Source organism: Sitodiplosis mosellana, unplaced genomic scaffold, assembly GCF_009176505.1.
Source record: "Sitodiplosis mosellana isolate CC-2019 unplaced genomic scaffold, AAFC_SMos_1.0 Smas_scaffold_6226, whole genome shotgun sequence".
NCBI classification, from domain to species: domain Eukaryota; kingdom Metazoa; phylum Arthropoda; class Insecta; order Diptera; family Cecidomyiidae; genus Sitodiplosis; species Sitodiplosis mosellana.
In genome coordinates, this window is record NW_022601467.1 from 12,728,721 (window position 1) to 12,753,661 (window position 24,941).

Consider the following 24,941-nt stretch of genomic DNA (forward strand, 5'->3'; position numbering starts at 1 on the left):
CAAGTTGAATGTGCGCTTTGAAGCGACCGGTTTTATTTTTTTATTTATATGCGATGCACTCGAAATATATTATAAAATTTTGAAAGCAAGCGCGGCAAAGAAACCGCATCATTGTATTGAATAACGGCATCAACGTCATAATATACAAAATATTTGTTACCAAACGAATTGATAAAAGCAGAGTGCAAGCATCGTCGCAAAGGAGCTATAGCAAATTCCACGAGAGCAAAATATAGCGGCAACAACAACAACAACAACAACAACAACAACAACAACGGCGACAACGACGACAAGAGCAACAAAATATTGTGCAGTACAACAGAATTTGCGGCAGTGCATGGCTTTGGAAAATGCAAAACCAGAATTTGCGACAAGAACATTGCACTGTTCTATGTTACTAGTAGTTCTCACTTGGTGTATTCGTTCGTTCTACGTTCTTTTCTCTTTCTTCTTTTCGTTTTTGTTGTTTATTCATTCGTTTGTTCGTTCGTTTGCGAGTTTTGGGCTTCTTGATTTCACTGGTATAACATAATCGAATCCACGCGTTCACACACCAAATGACCGTTTTGGTTCATGATTATTTCAAGTATCACTTCCAATTCTCATATGGTTTCCGTATGACACTCATTTGCGTGTGCGGCAGATTCGTGTGTATGTATAAATCGGTCGACGAGTGTTGTGTACACGGAGCACGTTGCGATAGCCTGGGTGTCCAAATGGAAATGAATTCGATTGCATTGTCTTCCAAAATGAAATAGATGGAACTGTGTGTGTGTGTGTCTCCTCCTCTCCCTCTCTCTCTCTCTCTCTCTCTCTCTCTCTCTCTCTCTCTCTCTCTTTATTCTTTTTGTCCGAATTCAATTCTGTGTGTAAGGTTCCCTCGCGATTGATAAAGTTCTATAGCTAACAAATAAAAACAAATAACGGTCGAGCACACGCAGCATATATTGACTGTATCACCAGCTTCAGCGCTAGGTCGCGACGTTTTCAGCGACTTTGATGCGCGATGTGTGTACTCTGTTGTTATTTTGTGGGTATTATACTATGCCTTTGGTTTCGTTGATTTGCCTCGATGTGCTAACGAACGACCGCGACGGCGTACGGTATCTTTGCGGCACCGATACATTTACACTTCAACTGTTTTGATAGAAATTTGTTACTAAAATTAATTATGATTGTAACAGTTTCTACAAAATTTCATATCAAATTCGAATCAAAAAAGAAAAAAAAATTAAAAAATTGCTCATTGAAACGAAGTGATTTTTACTTTTTTGTTTTGCTTTCATTCAATTCAACGCAAACATTTTAAAGTGAGTTTGCGCTTCGTTGGCCGCGTGCGTTTCGAGCATACACCATACGTGCAGCATGCATCGCGAGTAAAAATGACAATCAAGCGTAGAATCAACTTTTGTGGATTGGAATAGTATGTGCTGAGCATTCGCAGAAAAGAGACTCGTCGTTGCCGAATCTCGCGTTCAATATATGTATATTCATCAAACGAAATATAGTGTGTCGTGTGTGTTTGCCGCGTACATGCGTACATTACGAAAATCGAACTGCTACTGCGACTTATAAAAATATTTGGGAATTTATTCAATCGGTGGCCTTACGCTTCGAATATTCCATGCAAATTGTTTTTGAAATTTTTCATTGAAAAATCATAGTGGAAAGAGTCAAAAATAAAGTACGAAAATGACGATTGGTGTGTGTATGTTTGAAATAGAATAAAATCATCAAGCAAAAGTGGTCTTCTCGTTCAAATTTGAATCAGAGGTAAAATTGGCTGACCATTAGAATACAATTTTGGTGAATGACGGTGACGAAATCAAAATTAACTTTTAACTGAATGAAATAGAAGGAACAAACGACCAAAAAAGCGTTTCAATGTCTTATACCATTGAAAGTTGACACTTAAATTGTGTGTGTTTAAAGAATGTTTGCTAAAGTATTAAGCCAGTGGTTACACAAAATGGTACTGACAACGAAATTGGCCGTTGTTATAGTTAGCAGTTTATTAATTGCCACATGAAACGCATGACAACTTAAAATGCAGCTAATGAAAAGGCAAATGAGATTTCAACAAACAAACCCCCTTTTCTCAAAATTAGTTCCAGTTTTTGCTTTCGGTTAGCGGCAAGCCTTTGATTGTCGTAATAGAATATTACATTTTTGAATGAAACAAAAATAATTCGGCGACGCAAGCTGAAAAAATAACAACAACGGTCGGTGCGTATACGGCCAAGAAGAAGACAAAAAAAAACAAACAACGAAACACGCCGGAGAAAGAGAAACACGACTGTCAATTACTTTCCCATGCAAATGTGATGGGGTCCAGTGTGTTTTCTTTTTTTGGCGATCGAACGATTATTTTCCGAAAACACAAGAATAATTGATTGCGATTGTATAATTTGGACACATGACATTTTGATAAATGGTTATAGGTTCGGTTCTCTCGGTCGAATGAATGTGTTTGGCCGCATGGACGGCCAATGACAGCAGCCAAAATGTAAATGATCGTTTAATCAAATGAGACGCTGGCACAGAACTTGCATTTTGCAATCAAAGCAACGATTCGACCGAGAGAATGAAGCGAGTAAACGATCGGCTCGATGAAGACATATGCAAACCAAATGTATCGATGCAAACAATATAATGTATATCGAAGCGGCGAAAAAAAAATGAAACCTGTTTGCACTGGCTATTAGAACCAATCAGCCAAAATATCGTGCAATCAATTGGAAATGTGTTTATGATTGCGGCTTTTGAGAATGTTTAATAATTGTTTTTTTTGGACATTCTCATCGTTTCTCATCTTTCAATGTAAACCACCACGTAATTAACATGATCGGCAATTTCACTTCACGGTCCAAGATCTTAAACTCAAAATTAAGATACACGTAAAAATGCGTTGTGTGCTCCTTCCCTCTTTGTGTTTCTTTTTTCTCGTGGCCGGAATTCGTTGTGCGGTTTGGATGAAATGTGGTATCATGCAATTTGATTGTGTGTTATTCACTTATTTTTCGGAACATTGGCATTCAAACAATGACTTACGGCCATCTACATCATGTATTTCCACATTTTCTCTGCTTTCTTCATCGCTTTGTTTTTTTTTTCGGCCGAAACGCATTCATCTGAGATTCTTTTTTAGCGATTCACTGGAATCCAGTAGAATGTTCTTTATTTTTCTTCACTTCTAACAAACACTTCACTTTTACTCAAGAAAAAAAGAGAAAAGTTTCCGCTTTCATAGCAATCGATTTGTATGTAAAAAAAAGAGTTTGCTTTTTTTCGTTTCGTTTTTTCATCTGTCAACAATTGCTTTGAGAACTTATATTCTAAATAACATTTCATTTCTTTACTTTTTCGTCTGAATTTTTTTTTTCGTTAAATGAAACACATTGTCACAGTTCACTAGCTCATTAATGAGGAATTCATACGAGTTTCATTTGCATGGTTTGGTCGATTGCATTTAAATTCATCATCATCAACAACGAATATGATTGTGACGGCAACCGCAGCAAACAACACCTAAGACCAAAACCAGGAGTTTCATATATGTTTGTACAGTAACGAAATACAACGCGCCTGAAACAGAGTAGACAAATAAAAAAAAATTTGAACGAAGAGACAATAACATAGAATTCATGTAAAAAATGTAAATGTATTTATATGCGGCAATTTTCTGCTTAGCTGGCATTGTTCAGTATCCCCCCGGTTTCAATATTTCTGTTGTTGTTGTTGTTGTTGTGTTTTTTTTTCATTTCTTCTGTCGTTTCTCCGTGTGGTTTTCGTTGAAATGCTACCGTTTGCGACTTATTCGGTGCGATATAATATTGCGCGCACAGTGGCTTAGGTATCAAGGCACCACACCTGGGTCGTTTCGTCCTCGACCAAGACCATACTTTTAACACCTTTGTTTCAATTCCATTTTCACACCACACACACATATATATATGCACACTTGAACGAACGTGAATCACATTAAAAATTGTAACAGATAGTGTGAATCATGCACGATATACGTACATATGAATCAGCTATATCTACCAAAAAATAACGAAGAGAATCGGTTTACGTTGAATTGATGTCACAACCATTTCTCTGAACTCATAAACGTGAACAATGCACATCTTGCTATAAATTTGGAGCTGAGTAAACAGTTTCATCTTCAATTTGATCGACCGTCACGTTCGCTGCACCATTTCAATATAAACAGCGGTGTCGCACATAATCACATGATGCGTGTGTGAATGTGTTTTCTTTTTTTATCGGTTTATAATCAAACAGTTAAAAATACATTAGAATATGATTACTATCATTATGATCGATTTAAATCAGGCAACGTGTGCGCTCGCGCCGATGGCAATTCATAATATTCTTTTTCTCTATATGTATGAGTGTGTCAATTGTCACGCCGGTGATATACACATTGCGATAAAGTAACATATTGTCAAGACAAGTTTTGAATGAAAAAAATTCACAAGTGAACTGAACATGCGCATCAAACTGCGTGTATTTTTTCGTCGGAATCGTCTTTTGACGTAATTCTTGAAAAATGTTTAATGCACTTTGTATAGTTCTCTCTATCAGCAGTCACTATTGCGGCAATTGAAGAAAAAAACTGGCCATTTTTTGCTCCTTCTTCTTTTTCAAAGCTTATGAAAGCGAATTGAAAATCTATTGACGGCTCTTATAATAGCAAAACGCATCTTTTCTTCGTATTTTCTCTCTTCTTTATGCTCGATGCGGCATTGTAACAATTGCGTAAGAATATCGGCCGGGTTTATGCTTTGATCATTTATTATACCAATAAACGATGGCCCACATATCTTTGCTGTGTTCGCGTAGTTGAGTCGAACATCGCGACATTCTTTTCCGCTTTTCACGTCATCATCAGCACGTTTTCTATCGCTCTGGTCGTGCTAGCCTTCAATTCACACTTTTGCAACACATTTTGGATATGATCCAATATATATTCTACATACGTAGCCCGTGTGTGTGTTCTTTTGTTATTTCCAATACGCTCATTTTCATACAGAATATTATTTGTTGTTGTCGTTGTTTTTTTTTGTCAAAAATATGTCTCCTGTATTTATTTTATTCACCAAAAGTTATACATAATTTTCAATAAATCTTCATCTTTCACCCAGAATGTGTGTCAATGTGTCGACTTATTACATAACATATGATTATATTTAGTGTGGCTATTGTTGTATTCATAGGATCAGATTGTTTTAAATCGTTTATCATTAATCTTGCCTCGAATGCGCTGACAGTAACAATATGGCTACGTTGTTCATTCTAAACCCCGTTGCGTGCGAGTGGCGCTAGGAAAAATGGGATAAAAGGGTAAACGGCTTAAAAGATTTTATATGTTCAATTGGATATTGACTTGTCACAGCTCAATCAAGTAATCACGAGGAACCGAAGAAGAAAAAAACAACAACAGAAAGCCATTCAATTCGATTGGGGCGCCGATACACTAACTTAATTCAAGAAACGAAAACACAGAAAAAATAAATCCGCTGAATCACAGGTGGTTTAAAATGTACAAACGTATGATATGGTTTGTACGGGAATACCTTATCTGTGTTGATTTAAAGTGTGTATCATTGCGCTTTGTTTATCTTGTGACATATCGCACCACCGAATGTGAACCAAAAATTTCAAGTATTTAATTAATACCGTTTTCCGTTGGAAATTGTGTTACCAACTTGCACGATGATTATCGTCACCCTAGAATTGAGTAATCAAGATTACAAACACTCACTATAATATCGACTATACCATCAACCTGGCCGGTTGAATGGAACTGCTTTCTTAGTCATAACCAGAACTAGTCACGATGTTATCACTGTGTCATATCAATGATAACACTCGACAAATAAGTAGAAAAAAAAAATGCGGTAACAATTAAATAAAACAGATTTATTGTGTTTTTCACTTATTCTTACGACGATAAGGCCTACAATGAAATAACTCACGATTCTCAATTGCATTTGTAACTGGGCTTCGGTTTTATGGCACACTTCCGAGAATGTTCGAGTGATAATTTTTCATCGAATTACCTCATCCACAAATGGATGGGCTCTTTTTATTGTTGTTTTTTGTTGATGATGAGTGTAGCTTCTATTGACTCAATGCATATTTTGTTCACAGTTTTATCATTGTGCAAATCAACTTATTTACCGTTTTTACCCTATTTCTAAAGCCATTCGTGAATCATGTAAATTTTCCTTTTTCATGACTCCTTATCACAATAATCACCCTAGCACATTTCTAAGTATAGAAATTGCGTTTGTTTTTCTCTCAGCTTTCTAATCTTACGCGATCGATTTGTAGGAACAGGCATTACGTTGTTCGTTTCTCTTTCAATCTTTCTCTCTCTCTCTTTTTCTTGGCAATTTCCATATCTTGGTTCAATCAAACTGAAGTGTGCTTGAAATAACGATATTAATTGTAAATAAATGAAATGGGTCACAAATATACATAAATCAACGGAACCAATTGAAAATGTGGCTATTTTGATTGGCAAATTCCAAATCAAATAGAAGGAAATATTGCTGCGATCGAAACCAGATCTATTCGGTGTGAGCACAATGCGCCACGCGTGCAATTCATTGTTGACCACACAATGCTCAATGGATCGACATCTATACATGGTAAATTTGATATGTCTTTGAGTGACACCACGAGCCATATGAACAAGATAAATTATGCGTTCCATCAATTGAATCGAATAGAGAAAATGCCCTCCGGCGCAAATGATATCAATCGACGATATCGACTCGACTGTTTGACTTCATGAAGACACACAGTGTTCATTAAGGCAATCGGTGACACAGTGTCGAAAAATAGTGAAATAGGAAAACACCCAGCACGATACCAAAATTCAGTCGAAAGACTCACCATTTTCGCCTTGTTGTTTCATAAGCTCCACGCTACTGGAGCCATACCACCAAGGGAAAAATCGCTTTGTGCCACATTCTTATCTAATAAAACGGAAAAAATAAGGAAAAGAAAAACCCGACTAGCTCGACGTTGGATGCGTGCGCACATAAATGCACTGCCACCAAATTAATTCGCATAGAAATCAAAATGAAAATAAATGACATTGCGTGTCGAGTCGATCATTTGCAATGCAAACAGAAAGTGATAATTTAGCGCCTTTTAAAATGGTTTTGTTGTGTTTTCGGCGTTTTCAGCCCGATGGACTGAATTATTCAATAGTTTCCCACAAGCAATGGCCAGTGGGCGCAATATTTATTCCATTGTTCGTGTCTCAGACTCCGAATGAATTATCGAACTATAGCTATAGCACTTATTATGACCAATCCCAAGTATGATTAATGTGAATAGCTCAAGGAAAGTGCATGCCGTCAGCTTGAAGACTTTTAAGTGTTACATTAAACAGTTTGTGTAATGACTAATTTTTCTCAATGAATATTGCAAATTGCGCTAACTCTATGTGTGAGCATTGCTCACAGGGCAAATACAGCAAAGAAAATTAATTCGTTTTGCTTGAGGCTTTAAATTGAAAACTGATTACTTTCCCATTAAAACTAATAGCCGCTTCAAATAAAATGGGCAAGTGTGCGACACAGCACTTGAAGTGTTTGCACTTTTTTCTATTCAAACTCAAAATGCTTTTCATCTCAATGTTCTTTTGTTCGGAACTCATGTTTGCTCATTGAGTCCATTCAAAGCACTTGCACTTTAATTAAGTCCTAGTTTTTTTCTTTTTTTTCTCAATAGTAAAGTCACCTCTTTTTATTACTATTTACTTTGACTGTGTTTGTTCTTCGAAATGATGATAGAAAAAAATGGAATTTGCATCACAAAAAATTGCATTAAATTCGCCGTAAAACAGATGTGTGACTTGTGCGTCAATTTGTGGCCTCTGACGAAATCATGTGAAAAATAATTTCACTCGGACACACATTTTCCCACTCGATTTTTGTTTCGCAGTTTTTTTTCTTCAAAGGCTCTCGGAAATCGCCTATGTTGCTTTTGCCTAAAACGTCAATGTCATTAGCAGCATTGACGTGTTACTGACTTAAAAGCATTGAATTGTGAATTGCTTTGACGTTCTAGGCTGAAATTTCCGAGAGCCTTTCCACCTCGATTCAATGTCCACCGCCAATAAATTGTACATCTTCATTTCGGTATTTTCAAATGAAAACACATTTATTTCATTTTAATTTATTTGTTTTCATTGTCAACTCTTCTAGCGTGTTGATCGTTTGACACACACTAAAATGAACCATCAAAAGTGGCCGCTAAACGAAATAAATTCAAGTGACCACATGATATCATTGGTCATGTATACGAAGAATAGAGAATGAAAAACAAAGAAGAAGAAAAGTTGCGGCTTATATCACACCACTTTTCATTTCATTTCATTGAAATAGGAGAAGGATGATCGTCAGAATGAACATTATATTCTACACGGACTTATTTTGCAATGTTGCTACGTTCCAGATAAAAATAGTAGCTCGTGAGAACATAAACTAGATTTATTGTGGCTAGGTCATCAGAAGAAAAAAAAATTGCGAACAAAATGTCTTGAAACGAATCGTATCAATATTTGTCGATGAATTTTAATGGGGATCATTTTGGTCAAATTTAATCATGGTTATGGCTCGGCTTGAACCGCATGGAAATATTTTAGCAACGCAGCGACCCCGACGAAACCGCCCATGAATTAATAAAAGAACAATTAATTAGAATCAGTTGATGGGTATTAAAAGATGACGTTTTTTTGCAATTTTTCGATCGAAGCATTTTTAGTTTAGCGCTAAAAACCAAAACAAGATCATTATTCATCTTTTTCCGACAATAAATTTCTCGGAAGCTCATTTCCTCATCTGGCACAAATTATTTGTTATTTTTCTTCTCTTCTTCCTCCACATGATTGAGCGCGAAAATCGAAGCCATTTCTAAAATTACACACATTTCAAACTAAATATAAATTCCGTATGTGGTGGAAAATATTCGCGGGCAAACTAAAAATATAACACAAACAGAGAAAATCGAGTCGTGAAAATGAAGAGAGAGAAAAAGGCACACAAACGATGAAATGTAATCAACAACAGAATGAAGTAAGATAAAAAAAAAAGAAAAAACTAAATCATGCCCTGATGTGATGTTGCCACACTGCTAGTGTCTCATTCATTTTGATTTATACAATACCATTTTAATGGGACACTGGGCTGTATCTCTGTATCTATTATTCAAATATATATATATATGTATCAACGCTATAATTTGCTACGTCAACGAAAAATTCTTTCGTCAAAGTCAGCTGTTGGTGCAAAATAGATGATTCGATTAATCGAATATATTGAATGAAAAGGACTCACACAACACAAGCAGATAACTATGATAGTGAGATGTGACTTGGTGCTTTTTGTCGCGACTTTTTTTTGTCACATCTAAACACACACACACACACACACACACACACACACCGCAAATATCTGAATCTATTTAGATTCGTTGACCTTCAACTCGAATAGAAACAAATGCTGAAAATAACACTGAAATTGATTTTGTCACCGAAAAAGACCTTTTCTTATATTGCTGATAATTCCTATTTCGTTTCACTTAAGCCGCATTTTATTTCTTTACAGATGATTGAATCAGCAACGCAACTGGCTGTAGAGTTTATTGGAAGCATATGACACTCCTTCCATTCGCAAATAAATAACAATGTAAATAAATCGTTTTCGGTTACTATGCACGGAAAAAAAATAAATCGATAGCACTGTAATTGAAATAAACGTGTGGTGTTGAAGCGCTTAGAAACGGAAAAAGATCGAGAAAAAAAAATTGGTAAAAAATAAACAGTGCAATCCAAAAACAGCGAAGATAAGCGAAACAGTATTTTTGGATTTTTGTCTAATAAGTAGGTTTAAAAGCGGACTTAAGGCGTTCGTGCAAACCGTGCGATCTCTTCGGTTCAGTTACTTCGGCAACTGATTCGATCAACGGAGACAGCTATACGGCAGCTGCGGTAGTCGCCGCAACCAATACATTTTACTTAGATCACACGAACAAACGATCAATTCAATTCAATCACCATGGATCATAATGGGGGATACATTAACGAAGGTAAGAAACAAAAATCCATAATAAAATCATCTTAATAGAAATTTCAAGATCACGAGCGCCGTCGCTCAATGCCCCATATGTTAACCATGTGTTGAGGTTTAATTCCATGTGTTGTGTTTAGTCCATTCGTCTGACTTGTTTTTTTTCTTCTTCTTTTTTTTTTCTTTGTTTTGTTTCTATCTTAATTCCTCTTGCTGTGCCTAATTTTGGCACATTTTTCATTCTATTCGTTTTGCCTCTTCATATCACTCTGAATGCCTTTTGTCCGGTCATTTGATAGTAAAATCGATTTGGCGTATCTACTTATGATGTATTCGCTATACATTTAATATGTATACAACTGCGTCGGTCGGTCTTTTTCTAAGAACTTTTTACTTCTACTCCCCATCGTGTCCAGCCTATCTGAATGTCAAAGATAAAATTCATTTATTATTTGAACCATTTTTGCGGAAATCATTCAGTCATCCATTAGCCCCATTGCCATGCGTTATCTCATGTGTTTACGGACGAAGTTTTAATTTTAATCTTTTACCTGGAAATTGAATGTTTGTCTGCCAATTTGAGATGGGTTGCGAATACGAGCGAAACACGCATTTTGGTGTGTCTGCGTTTGGCATTGGTATCGGAGCCAAAACTTATACAGCGCTGCTGATGATGTCATCTTTGCAAAATATTGTCTTTCATTCGCCGTCGTGTGTCGTTCAAACATACGCACATAATGCGGAACGCTGTTCTCGTTCGTTACTCGCCGCACACACACACTTGCACTGAGAACTATTCCTCTGTGGCCAAAGCAAATTTTTACAGTGAATATCAAATATTTGTGTCGTAAATTGCTTTTGTTTACTTTCATTTGGCATTTTATATCGCTCCGGCGACGAATATGCATTTCTCCCCTTTTCGCATTGTGTTCCAAGATACAATGTTCACAAAATGGAATTGAGAGGTGACATAAAGTTCGTCGAATCACATCGTATGCGCTGCGGTTATCAATCGAATAGTTTCTCCGAACTTTCGAATTATTGAAATAATGAGAGAGAAAAATATATTCATTATTGCTGACACCATCGAAGAAACGTACAATGTTTATTTTATTGTTCGAGCCAAATATTTTGGTTTCACGTCAATTTACATATCACTTTACGCTATGTAAATATTGGGCTGAGCACATTTGCTGGAAAACGATGAGTAATTGAAATTCGAAGGCTCATTTGGATGCTGTAGAATGAAAACAACTAGATATTTGCTAACATATCGAAGTTCAGTTCAGATCAAAATGTTTACATAGGGATGGATACCAAAACGATAAGCCATATCTATATGAATCTTTTCAAATCTTGAATCCTGTGTTTACCTCCTAGACTTTAGCATATCAAAGCGAAATAAATCTTTGATTGGTCGATCCATACACATATTCCATAAAAAAAAATCTGCATGTATTTCGTTTTATTTTGAGTAATCGAACGTTGTTTGGCTTTGTTAAGCAAACAATCTGAGTTGTACTTCGATACGTGAGCAGAAAATAAGTTGTTTTCATTCTATAGCATTATCATTTATAATTGCTGGATTTCGACTCTTTTTTTCTCTTTCGTTCAAATTTAAAGCAGATAAGTGCTGAATAAGTAAACAATCACAACTGGTTCGAAAATGTAAACGGCTGAAAATGGCTTTGGCAAGACAAAACATCATCGAAGCATTATTGCGATTGGATGTTGATAACGATCCCATCAAGATGTTTACCATTATTCATTATTCTTGAAACACATCTAATTTACATACATTGCCTTCATTCACTTAGACAGCACAAAACCGGCATTGGGCTAGTCGATGGTGTTTTTCGTTCAAGCGCAACTACAGTTACGCCATTTGATTGGAATCAATTTATGTGCGTTTTTTTCTCTTCCTTTTCTTCCGTTAGTGTTTTTATCATGCATCGGATTTTAATCGCTCGGCTGTGTTTTTTTTCTTAAACACTGATTCCCATTTGAAGTCACGTACTTCACTTTAGGTTAATTCCATTCACGCTCTATTTAACACTTGCTCGTGTTGCTATCGATGAAGCGAGCAAGTGAAAGAAAAAAAATTGTGCATTATATCTCCTTTAGCATATTTTTCTTCGTCCATCTGTTTCCTCATTCTGTTTACTACGATTCTTTTTCTCTCGTTTCATTCTCATTCCATGACCAGCATTCACTTGCCCGGGTGCAAATGTTTTGACTGAATAATCATCGATCTAGTTTACGCATAGTTCTTTGTACTTCGTGAGATAATTTGCTTCGGTTATACTTTGCCATTGATTTTGCCTAGATCGACACAGGCCTATGTCACATGAAATTGTGCAAACTTCCAATTAGAATGCTTTCGAAGCGATTTAGAATACTTTTCCCATATGTTTTGCAACGCAGCGTTCAATGTTTTTGAATGTCACCATAAATGTCAAGTGTGTGTGTGTGTGTCGCGATTAATTGATTCATGATCAACACCAACGGCCAAAAAAACGCTATTGTGAAATCAAGCGGTATGGGAGAAAGGCAATAATCATTACTCTTTAATCTTTAATCTGTATATTCATTAATTTTTCGTTGTTGTTATATATGTCTGATTCTATATTTGAATATGTAATCCGCATGCAACAACCGACGCGCATTTCAGAGTGATCAATTTTATTACAATTAATATTATTCATTCGACTTCATTAATCATTCGCCATTGAGCCGATTCGATTTATTTAAATGAAGTGTTAATTTTGCAAAACCAATTTGATATTCCGTAGAAATAAGTGTTTATTTTTAGATTTGTATTGTATTTTCTAACTAAATTAACCGCCCCTAATTTAAATTTAACCTAATTTTTTTTCTCATTCTTAAAACCAAAATCGCCCCATCGATACAAAACAAAACAAAAATCGTCAAATCAAAAACATGCTCAACCAAAAAAAAACCACCTACAACATTTTCGATTTCATTTCAAAACCATTATCATGGAACAAAAAAAAATTGTATTGTGAAGCGGATATAGTGCTGAGTGACGATGAAGGTATGATTGGTGTCAAACAAAAAATTACACATTTTTATTACACTTCGCCAATTGTTTCGATGTACTTGTCTATCTGGCGAACAGATGCAATCTATTTGTTCGCTGGTGTTCTTTTTATTACTCCCTCTCTCACACACACACTCTCTCTGCGCCTCTTGCGCTTTTTTCACACTGTGTGCTGTGCATGCCTTGATTTTTAGTATATGCTTTTTTGTTTTCATCACTTTGAATCAATTTAAATATTAAATGTATTATTCCTAATAATCTAATGTTAAACATATGTATAGACGATGATGTGTTTGGTTCTGCTTTTTTTTTGGTTCTGCTTGTCTCATTTGTTGCATGCTCACGTTTAATTTATTCCAAAATCTTGGGTTTGTTTAATACTTGGAATGTTTTCAATTTCACACAAAATGCTGAGCCAAGGCGCCAAATTGCGTTAAGAAATTTCGATTTCGTCTGCAGTTTGTGTGCAACGTCAATCATTTGTTTGTATCTTTGAAATCTTTTTATTGAAATTTTGGAATCAACGTGGATGATTCATCAAGTTAACTTTTATTTGATACATCAAATCAGCGATGCAAAGTCATGAAAATAACAACAAAATCACCGTTAAATCTTATCTGAACGCATAGACTCTCGGTTACACGTTCTGAATGGAATACATTTTTCAAGCCAATTTTCTCACAGCATTCACAGTGATTTCATTCGTTCACGCATTTTGCACCGGTATCGACTCGTGACAACAAGATATTACAACATTTGCATCTTCATAAATCGGTTGATAGGTAATTTCAGATTTGAAAATCGACAAAGACCAACGTGTGCTTCTCTGCCATAAGAACCAATGTATTTGACGTGACAGTGAATAGCGGTGGCGCCTAAATAGAATCTGCGGCAACTTTAGGAACTATCAATACTTCTTATTGTTGCGAAATTCGTGACAACAACAAAAAGTATTGATAGTTCTTAAAAATGCCGCAAATTGCTAATACATCTTATTTAGGCGCCACCGCTATCTTGCGCCGGCCAAAAGCATAGGTTGACAAAGACACGCATTTTTTTCGGTTCATTTTGCTATTCAGAATGCTAAATATTCATTTTGAACAGACTACAAACTATGCGATGAAATATGCGACGAGCCTATCTAATGAATACATCGACCGACTTTTTGAAATTTGTTTTCGGTTTTGTTTTGTGTTCATCTCCAATTTTTTCTCTTTTGCTCGGTGCGCGTTTCGTGTTACGAGCCACACACACACAGAGAGAGATTGAATTGGATTTGAATTCGTATTTCTTTTTAGTCAGTCGACACATTTTTCTGTTATAATATCACGTTGTTACTAAAGTCTGAGCACTACTATTTTCTACGTTGTTGGTTTTTTTTCTGACTTAAATTTTCTTCGTCCGTAACCGTATTCTGAAAATGAGACCGGCAAAGAAAGAGAGAAAAAAAAACACGAGCCACAAGTGATGCAATCCAAATACAATTTTTCAAAACGCAATGAATGTCAATTGGTGTTGGCGCGCGCTGTGCTGTGTTTCCGTGAGCCGTGAAGGTAATTATCAATAGTTATTGTTGGGCGTTTCAACTTCAAAGAATATGAAATATAAACAAATGATTAGAGAGACAAAACTATGAAACGTTAAACATTCAATTACTTTGTACTATTTACTGGGATGCCTGTGTGTAGATATTTATCTGCGACAGAAAAAAAAAATGATTTATGTTAGCGATGCGAACCGCGAATATTCTTCAATCTATGGAATTGCGGTGAGTTTTGCAAATCACAAGCGCAAATATTTTGAAATGCTTTTCGTATGTGCTGAATGATCACCACACACGGACGGAATACTGTGAATGGGATATTGAATCGGTTGAGAGATGAAATTGACGGAATTAACACATCACTTGATGTCAACCTTCTAGTGATTTTTTGTTTACCGTGCTAACCACTTCACAAACACACACGAAAGAAAACCACATGAGCGCAATCGAAATGAATTCCAATCGAATGTCAGGTACTCTCCGCTCAATTCGATTAGCCTATGCATTTGATGGCTAGACCGATGTGATGAAAGACCGCTTCTTGATATGCGCTGCATTCAGAAGAAGAAGTAAAGAAAAAGAACCGCCTTTTATTAGTCATTTAATTATCCTATCGAATTATGATAGTTTTAATAATGTTTTTTTATCGATAGACACACCGCAGCGAGGCGGCATACATTTGCATTTTGATCGCTCGCACAGCGAGCTCATTGTTATTACTCTTTTTTCCTTCCACACAGCAAATAGCAACGCAAAAAGACGACGCACTAATGCCGGATCGTTGTCATCGTTTTCTATGCAATTTGCATCAAGCCGTCGCTATTTTTAGCGATTATTTGAAAATAAATTCGTTTGAACTGTATCGTTTGGTTCATGGTGACGATAACACTGTTTGTTGCTCTATGCATTCGGTTTCATTTTCGGCGTTTGTGTGTGTGTGTGTGTGTGTGTCTTGTTTCAATTACGAAGAAGTTAATGGAACTCAAAGTGACAACTAGAATCGGGCATCATATTTGTGAAAACAAAGGTAATGGCCCATCCGCCTATGCTCAATAAAAATAGATAACACAATAGCCAATATAAGTAAAATCGAATCAGTTCTCTTCCTGATATCAATTTTCGATGCGAGCAGTTCACTATTGTAGTCGCATATGCATATCGAAAATGTGTTAAGATAAAGTCATTCGGGTTTTTATTCACTTCTCTCGAAACGATATGACAATATACACACCGTACGTTTGGATTTCATTAAGATGTTGTTGTTGCATACGACTACGATACGTTATTGTATCTGCCATATCGCCGCCGCTTCTCGATGCATGTGTTCGTAGAATAAACAAGCTTGCCCACGCAAGGAAACCGTCGTTTTTATTTTGTACATTTATAGTTTCTAACGAGCAAAGTGTTACTTTTCCCTTTTGTCACCAAAATCAGCTTCTCTCGATTTGCTGTTGTTGTTTTTTTTTCTTCTTAAAACCATTGATCCGAAGCAAAAGGTAACCTTAACTTAACATATTCGGTGCTCAGATTTCAATCGCTTGTTGCTGATGAGGATTTGTCAAATTTCACAGACTTAATGCGCCATATTCGTTTGAAAAATGCATGTATTTTTTGTTGAAAATAACACTCGAAAAATTCAATGTTTAAATATGATAATACATCGGTGTCAAAGACAAAATTAAAAATTACCAAGAAGCAAACAAACGAGAAACGAATGCCAATAAGTTAAGACTCGGCCTTATTTTTGGCGTGGCACCACCATTGTTGGGCAGCCATTCAAAAGTCGGCTTAATCAGTGTCCTCGCTTCAATTAATCTAATTACATTGAATTATCGATTCACGCGCTCGCTTGCCATTGTTCCATGTTTGCCACGCGGAACGTAATGCATGGTACAAATCAACGCCCGACTATTTGCTTTGAATGTTGTGCGATGAAAATGGGTCCCAATCTATTTGCATTTGCCATATGAAATGGACCAATGACGTATTGTTTGACGTTCGCGTCAAAAGACAAGCGAAGAACAAATATTATTGAATGAAACGAGAGAGCTGGCTTTCATCTCATAGAATTAATGATGCCTGTGGTCTAATTTGACATATAAAATGTGAATAAATATATATATATTTTTTGTTGTTGTCTCTCATACAGATGTCAAGAGCTATCTTGGGTGCCATTTGAAAATGCTAATAATATTAGATGAGAGTTGAGCTGGTGTTGCCCATTCCAAACGTAGGGTCTTTAAAAAGTTTTCGTAATTTGCTTTTCATTAGTCGTTTAACAAAATTAAATACGCAAAATCAATACGCGCACTGTGTGTGTTATGGATGTTTTAATTTCGAAATTATTGCGTTTGGAGCGTTTAGTTTTAAAATCTTTTACACACTCGAAAAAGAGTAAATGTTAGACAATAACATATGATGAATTTATTATCAAGAGCGATCGTGTAGGATGTATTTTGGGCTTTGACAGCTGCAAAGCACTACCAAGCTAATCCAATAAAAAATTGCATTTGACCGCTAATAATGAAGAGTGTAAGTAGGATGAATGAAAAATTGTCTGCCACTACCGCTGCTGCTAAGGCATATAACGCTTAAAATACGTGTTACGTTTAGTAGACGCAAGTGATCACTATCGAATGTGCGAGCCAGAGCTAGATAGAGAGTAAATGCGAAAAAATGTATGTGGATATTAAAAAGTATGACCCAATTCTACCAACAATGAAACCGGACCGAGAAAAGAAGCGAAACAAAAAGTACATACACCGAGAGAGAATTAAAAATGATGTTTAAAAATTGTCATCGCCTTTACATAGAATGAAACACAGAAAAAAAATGCTTGTTTGATGTGCGCGACATCGTTTAAATAGCTTTTGACATCATCGCCCGTATTATTCTAGCTGTGCCGTTTAATGGTATGTATTTAGGAAGCGAATTGAAAGGCGTGAAAAATTGAACACAACTTCTAAATGGTCTCACTGACAAATTTCTTTGATTCATTAATTATTAACTTCAGTTTAAAATTCAGTATTTTTTTCAGCGTTGAATTGAACGAAAATTCAATTGCATAATTTCTCAACAGCTCGTAGGTGCGAAATATTTCACTCCGAAGCCAATTCAATTGAAAGCATAATCGGAATTTTTGTCATAATGACAACAGCAACAGCTCAATTCCGAAGAAATCGTGCAATCTTGTGTGATTTTTGTTGTTGAATAGCAACACAAAGTTGATAACTCGATTGATAATGTAATTTAATTCAGTTTAAAAAAAAAACATGTTTGTTACACCCCATAACAATTATTTCATTTCGATTCGAAATGAAAACATTCTCACACGCCAATTATTGCGAGCGTAACACGGGCATTTTGCATTGGCAGATCCGATCACCAATTTGAATTATAGCCAATTTAATAGCTTCTTATCGATTGATCGTTGCTGAACGAATTTTTATGATCCGTCTGGTGTGTGTGCGTAGATCAACGTATTTCTTGCCGTTCATGTTTCGCTTTTTTTCTTTCTTCTCGCTAGATCATCGCTATATTCATCCAATTTTTACGACTTTTATCAATTTTTTATTATGCAAATGAGTCCACGATCGCATCACAGTGCCGATCACGTTACATGTGCGCACCACGTCCCCCGACCATTTTTTTTGTACATTCTCGAAATTTTTATTTTGATTTTCATTTTCGTATTTACGATTGTCTGTTGTTGTTTTTTTTTAGGTCAACGACTTAAATTCGTTTATGTATACGAATCCGCAGCCAATCCGAAATACACAACTATTATGAATATGCATAGATAATTTCCGAAAGGAAATAGCGTTGCTCGATTCACCTGCTTAATGTTGAATTTTCGAAGAACTAACTCTATTTTGATATTTTTTTCGGTTCCATTTCAATTGGAAGGTGACCCGTTCGGCTCAAGATCTCTCTGTTCTCGGACATAAGCCAAGAACACAAAATTATTGAGTTGAGATTAAGAGGAATCACTTTGAAAATTACAAGAATAAACGTTTCTCGTTCACTGTGTAAACATAATTTCGTATGCCAAGAACGTATGCGATGCTTTTTGTGGCACCGGTCACTCGTCTGATTCTTGGAACGGGACAATGTCTGAATTCATAAAAAGTGTTATGCATATTATTATCGAGGGTTTTTCGCATGCAATTTCATTAGCACAGTTTTGTAGATTTGTGAATGGTAAATATTGGTGATGAGTACGTTCGATTTCGAAGAAAGAAGAAAAAAAAAAACTGCTTATGCTGGAACCGGTTGAAAAATGAGTATTCAATAGTTTAATATAAAACGTTCGAATGTTTTAGTTTTGAATTCAGTTTGAGTTTTGTGCTATCCATGATTGTTGCAGAATCCACCGCGAAATTCACATCAAACCTGAACTATTCTAGTTCGGGTAAGCCCATTAGTTTTAATAATTGATCAACAAACAAAACTGGATTTGCAATTGAGTGAATCAAAGTGCGTGAATTCCATGCCCAATGAAAGCGAAAAACATGTCGAAAAGAGTTTCAAAATCATTTAATCGTCGATTGGAAGTGTCTTTGGTGAAGAGGCAAATGATGAACGAGAAAAGGGGGAGTGAGTGAGAGAGAGAGAGAGATAATGCATCGGATTGCACATTTTATTTACGCGCGTACCACAGATCCAATCGTATTTAATTCAATTTAAATCTCATCACCGCGTGTGTTAATTCGTTTCACATTTGTGCGGGCTTTGTAAACAGAAGAAAAAAAGGCGCAGACAATAGAGAGTGGCACTTGCGGTTTTTTTTTCTTCTCTTTCTCTCGCTCTTCTCACTTAAAAGTGTACAGCGCGAATGGCAACTGTTTGCGTTGTATCATTTTAAATGAAATCAAGTCAACAGACAGTCGCTAGCCCATTGTAATGATAGGGCTCGCATCGTACATTGTAATCCTTTTCGTGGCATTCCAATTAATCGAAATACTTTTCTGTGGTATTTATTAAATGTGATAAGATATGTGATACGACGACATCGTCGTCGAAGTCGTTGTTGTAACCGTTTGCATTATTAGGCGGTCAATTTACGTGCTACGATGTGTAGAATGCAACGAGAAATTAATTTATTGATTAGACGCGCGGCATATTACATAAATACGCGCATCCACTGCAGCACTGCAGCACTGAATACTCACACATGCATATGGATGCAGTCTTCTATTGACCACAATGCGAATTACACACATTTCAAATATTAATGCCACATGAAGAATGTCTGTGTTCATTATTTTTTATGTTTTTTTTCTTCAGATACAGTGCACCCCCGCAAATTAGAAATGAAATGTCTCGAGACCATTTCTAATTTGGGGGGTTTTCTAATTTCTGAGGATTTTTCAATTTCATCCAAAAACGGTGTATCAAATGAAAAACTGATAGGGAGAATGATTTGCTTAATTGAAAACGATATATTGAACACTGTTCAATCAAGTATTGTATGTATTTTAAGGATTATAAATATATAGTAAGTCTGTTAGTTTATTTTACTGGATAAATTACTCCTCGGAACAAACCGAAATAAATGATGACCTATCTTACGATAGTAAACAGAAAACGTTAGCATTCTATTTACAATTTTGTATATGCAAATTCTCTGATGGAACAAATCGGTTTCGATTTGTTAATGATTGAAGATTGATGATTGACACAGACAATATGGAACAGATTACTTCGTGACTTAATTTTTAACTTCATGGTAAACGTCGAAAATCTCAAGTTGATCTGCTAGTATAGTTATTCAACGAAATGGAAAACACTTTCATTACGTTTTTACATTAAAAATGAAGTAAATTTCCCTTTGTCTTGAATGAAATGATTCTTGAATGAATCCCCGTAAATTAGAAATGAACGTCGGAAATTAGAAATTTTCCATACAAATTTTCAAACCTGAAATTCATTTCTAATTTCTGAGGTTTTCCAATTTTCGGGTTTCTAATTTGCGGGGGTGCACTGTAGTTGCTGGCTAGCAACTTCTCTCTTCTTCTTTTCGTCCAAATGCTTGATCACATTTCTTATGAGTATCTCAACTAGCTGTATTCGCTTAATTGGTTTGCATGATACATTTGTAATATCCACTGGTAAACTGCATTAGGCCGCTTGTTTTTGATCCACCTTATAATGTCTTCTTTTAGTTTATTCCTATCACATTTTCCTTTTAATTTATAACATACCGCCGATCAATTGATGAAAATCCCATTGATAACATATTTATTTTGTTTTGGTTTTTCTTTTTTCATTGCATATGGATGCAGGTGGTCAGATGAAAACGAAAAACGGTCAAAAATACATTGTCACCGAACTCTGTGATAGACCATCCAATTCACACAACGGATTTTACATCTCAAAACGTCTCGCCATTCTGATTGCTGCCCTTGCTCTCATCGTCATGTTGGCATACAGCATTCTAATCTACTTCCTATTCGCACAAAGGTAAGTGGGAAAATACTGAAGTTTCAGTGAGACGTAGCCTTTATTCTGGGACATATATGCATTAATCAGAGTACAATTTAAATTGTTGAAAAGAATATTTGTCAATGCTGCGATGAATAGTAATTTTTATGTTGATTTTCGTACAGTACCCCAGAGAGTTCTTATCATTTCTCGATATCAAATTAACTTTTCTTCATCGTTATTATCATTCACTTGGATTTTTAGTTGTGCAAATGAGGTGCCTTTGGAAGACTCGGCAATATTTGATCAGTTACTTTTAGCTAACGTACCTATAACGCCTTTACCGGCTGCGGAACTTCCAAGGGCAAGAGCGATATCATTGAATGAAGGTTGGAGCCCAAAAATCTATAGGTAAGTCAAATTTAATTTATACATATGTGTTGTAATAGAAACATGTGTAGTAACTATTTTGAGAGCAGAGAATAATATATGAGGCAATCGTGTCAATTGAATGAACAATATTCGTTGGCGCTGGCTACGTTTGTTTTGTCTGCTATTCTTAGAACAGATTCTCTGCGAAAAGCAAAAGCGTGCATAAATTCGGTGTACCAATATGAAACGTACACTGTCATTATCACAACCGCTGTACCAGCTGTGCGTGCCGGGTCGAAATTGGTTATGAAACGATTATGACTTTCATTCACTCGCTCACTCAGTCCATTCATTGCAAACAAACACGAAATTCCGAGCTCATAATATGGCATCGTTTAGAAAATAATAAAATTTCATTTCCATTTTTGTTATTGGTTGCGATAGAATTTAAAATGGTTCGATTGTTGGTGAATGGAGCAGGTTCCAGGCGTCTGTGAGAATTGCCGTTGGAAACAAAACAAAACAAATTATTTACACTGGCGCCTGCCTTTAACCCTCTAATGCATACAACCGCCTCTAGACGGGCAACATCTGAATGCCTGTAGAACGTAAACCGTACATCGGATCACATTGCTTCAAAAGGAATTTTTATTCGTCAATTTTTCTCTTCATTTTTGTCGTTGGCAATATTTGTCCACGTAGTGTGATTGTAAAGTTATTAACAAAAATGCGTGCAAAAACAAAAATTTGACAAAATAAATTATTTGGTTTCCAAATTAGACAAATTTTTGACACTTTTAAACAATGGATTGTTCTCTGATTTATGTCAATCGCATTTCCTGACTAAACCATGAGGAATCCAGGATTATGAATATTTTTTTAAATATCTATGGCCAAAAATCAACCAAGTACCAGTACTCCCAGCCCTGGGAAAAATTAATGCATTAGAGGGTTAACATTGATTTTAATGATGGTCGTTGCCTTTCTATAAAAATTCTCGAGACATTTGCCATTGGAATGAAAACACTTCATTCATTGATTTCGTATTCTAGCGTTAACCATTTCACCTTTAAACAAATCGAAAGTTTTGTTTGCGAGATAACGGAGTCTGCCAATTTAAAATACCCATTGTTGTTATTGTTGGTGTTGCTGGTGGTGGCGTCATTTCGAATTATTTTCTACAGTGAATCTTCTCCAGCTTAACATGGATTCGATTTCTATTTCGTATCTTTCATTTGTGTTTGCAATCGTAGAGAAAATGTTATGCATACATAATTCATATTCATAACCGCAATCAAACACCCATGGCGCATTGTTGGACGACATTTTTTTAAAAATGAAATCCCATTCCTATCGCTTTATTTAAAAACGATTCACCGCAAATCGAGTTCTACTTCGGTATGAATTTTTGTTTTTTTTTTTTTGTTCAGTTTACCTGCCAATTACACGCACACAATCGAAATGAGTATTTTGTGGCTCGTAACCAGGCAAAAAAGATCATCGGACGATAATTTTGATGGCAAATATACACAAAATGCATTAAGAAGTGATTGCCGATGGGGAAGATCGAAATCACTTAGTCGAAGCGCTGAAATTGAATGTTATCACCGGCAAAATAAGCGGACCCTTTTTTTTCTTTATTTCTTTCGTGTCTTCCTTTTTCCATTGCATTTTCACGCCGTGCGTTAGGGATTCGTCGCGCACATTCATTTTTGTTTGAACAACGATATTGTTTATGCAATAAATTTCATTATCGGATCAAGCTGACAATGTAATTTTCTGTGTGTTGTTTGTTGCTCGGGTGACTCGAATGTAGCGTCGATGCACAGCACACACGTGCAACAAAATTGGAATTCAACATTTCTCCGCGGCTCCGGCATTTCGTCATTCATACGCATTGTTTATGAATTGGAAATTGTGAAAAAATGCGATCTTCATCGCTTCGAGTCAATTCCGTCTGTTTGGAACATAGTGCTAGCGTCAGTCGATATGTGTTGCTAACACAAAACCACATCGCATGCTCCTACATTTATTCATTCAGCGTATTCATTTAAGCGTGAAGATTTTATATATGGTTTATTCCCGTACAATCGATAGAACGATAGATACCTATGTAAACACGTTTCAGCGTTCGAAATGAATTGCGGCAAGTGATCACTTGACGATAGCATAAACTATTTTTAAATTGCAGCTCAAGATGTGAATAATACTTTGTTTGAAATGTGCACAGACGAAAATCCATTATCTGGAAATAGAAACTATTCTAAGCGAACACTTTGTCGATATTGTTGAATTGATGTTGGCTTAGAGATCAATCAATTGGCGTTGGTATGACGAGAATCCATTGGAATGTTTTGAATTTAGCATAAAAAACAGAAAAAAAATGGTTAAGAGTTCAGAACAGTAGCATTGAGACATTTATTCATTTGCAGATTGGTTATGGGGCCGGAGTTGGAAAACGGCATTAGCTATGGTCATGTTGAGATCGACATTGTGAAAGACGACAATGTAGAAGATTGGCCAAACATCGTTTTAGACATTAACAATATCACGATTACTAAGGCTAAAGGTAAGTGCTCGGGTTCAGCACCAGTAATAAATGTGCAGGCATTCAACTAACATTGATCCGAGAGTTTTGGAATTTTCATTACAATGATATCATATTTTCACAGTGTTTGAAAGTAATGCAACGCTTGCATCGCCTCTTAAAATCAAGGACGACTATGGTGATAATAACGAAACATATGTCATCGAGCTTCTGGAGACGCCGAGAAACACAACACTGCAAGTGGACATAAAATTCATCAGCCAGCTATCGAATACACTGCAAGGATTCTATCGCGTTGGATACCATGACATCGACACTACGGACAAAAAGTAAGCAATTGATTCACTTATTCACACTTAGTCATACAATGCAAATGCGTTGTGGTTCTCTGTCATTCCTTAAGTGGGTGACTAATTGTGAGTTGCCGTGTGAGTGTGCGATTATTATTGATTTTTGCGTGCGGGGTGGGGTGTATGATTTCAAAATGAAGCTAACGGCCAAAATCAAATGATTAATTGCGCTCTTGTTTTGAATGTATGATTCATTTTTCTGTTGGTTGATTCCTAGATGGTTGGTGAGCACGCAATTCTCTCCGATTGACGCCAGGCGTGCGTTCCCCTGTTTTGATCGTCCCGATAAGAAGGCCCAGTTCGAGATAAGCTTGATTCATCATGAAAACCTCACCACAGCACTATCCAATATGCCCAGCAAAAATATTACGTACGTTTTTTTTTCCCTCAAATGACAAACATTTTTCCGTGCCCTTATTAAATAACACTCTGCCAATTGAATTGCTGGTTCCAATTTTCGGATGAATTATTATTACAGAAGTCCACGTCCGGGCTATGTTCGCGAAGATTTCCATATTACACCACATATGTCAACCTATCTGGTTGCGTT

At 36.1% G+C, this 24,941-nt stretch overlaps 1 protein-coding gene across 1 annotated transcript in view; it reads left to right on the top strand.

Moving 5' to 3' along the window:
• Window positions 1-1,415: 1,415 nt before the first annotated feature.
• LOC129579510 (aminopeptidase N-like) overlaps window positions 1,416-24,941 on the top strand; it is a 25,941-nt gene continuing 2,415 nt past the window's right edge. The window contains exons 1-9 of the mRNA XM_055469667.1: window positions 1,416-1,773; window positions 9,633-10,113; window positions 13,123-13,149; window positions 20,983-21,160; window positions 21,386-21,532; window positions 23,926-24,062; window positions 24,166-24,370; window positions 24,609-24,761; window positions 24,870-24,941. The exon at window positions 24,870-24,941 is cut by the window's right edge and continues 307 nt beyond it. Of these exons, the coding sequence (XP_055325642.1) occupies window positions 10,083-10,113; window positions 13,123-13,149; window positions 20,983-21,160; window positions 21,386-21,532; window positions 23,926-24,062; window positions 24,166-24,370; window positions 24,609-24,761; window positions 24,870-24,941 (950 nt within the window). The 5' untranslated portion in view covers window positions 1,416-1,773; window positions 9,633-10,082. The remainder of the gene's footprint in view (window positions 1,774-9,632; window positions 10,114-13,122; window positions 13,150-20,982; window positions 21,161-21,385; window positions 21,533-23,925; window positions 24,063-24,165; window positions 24,371-24,608; window positions 24,762-24,869) is intronic.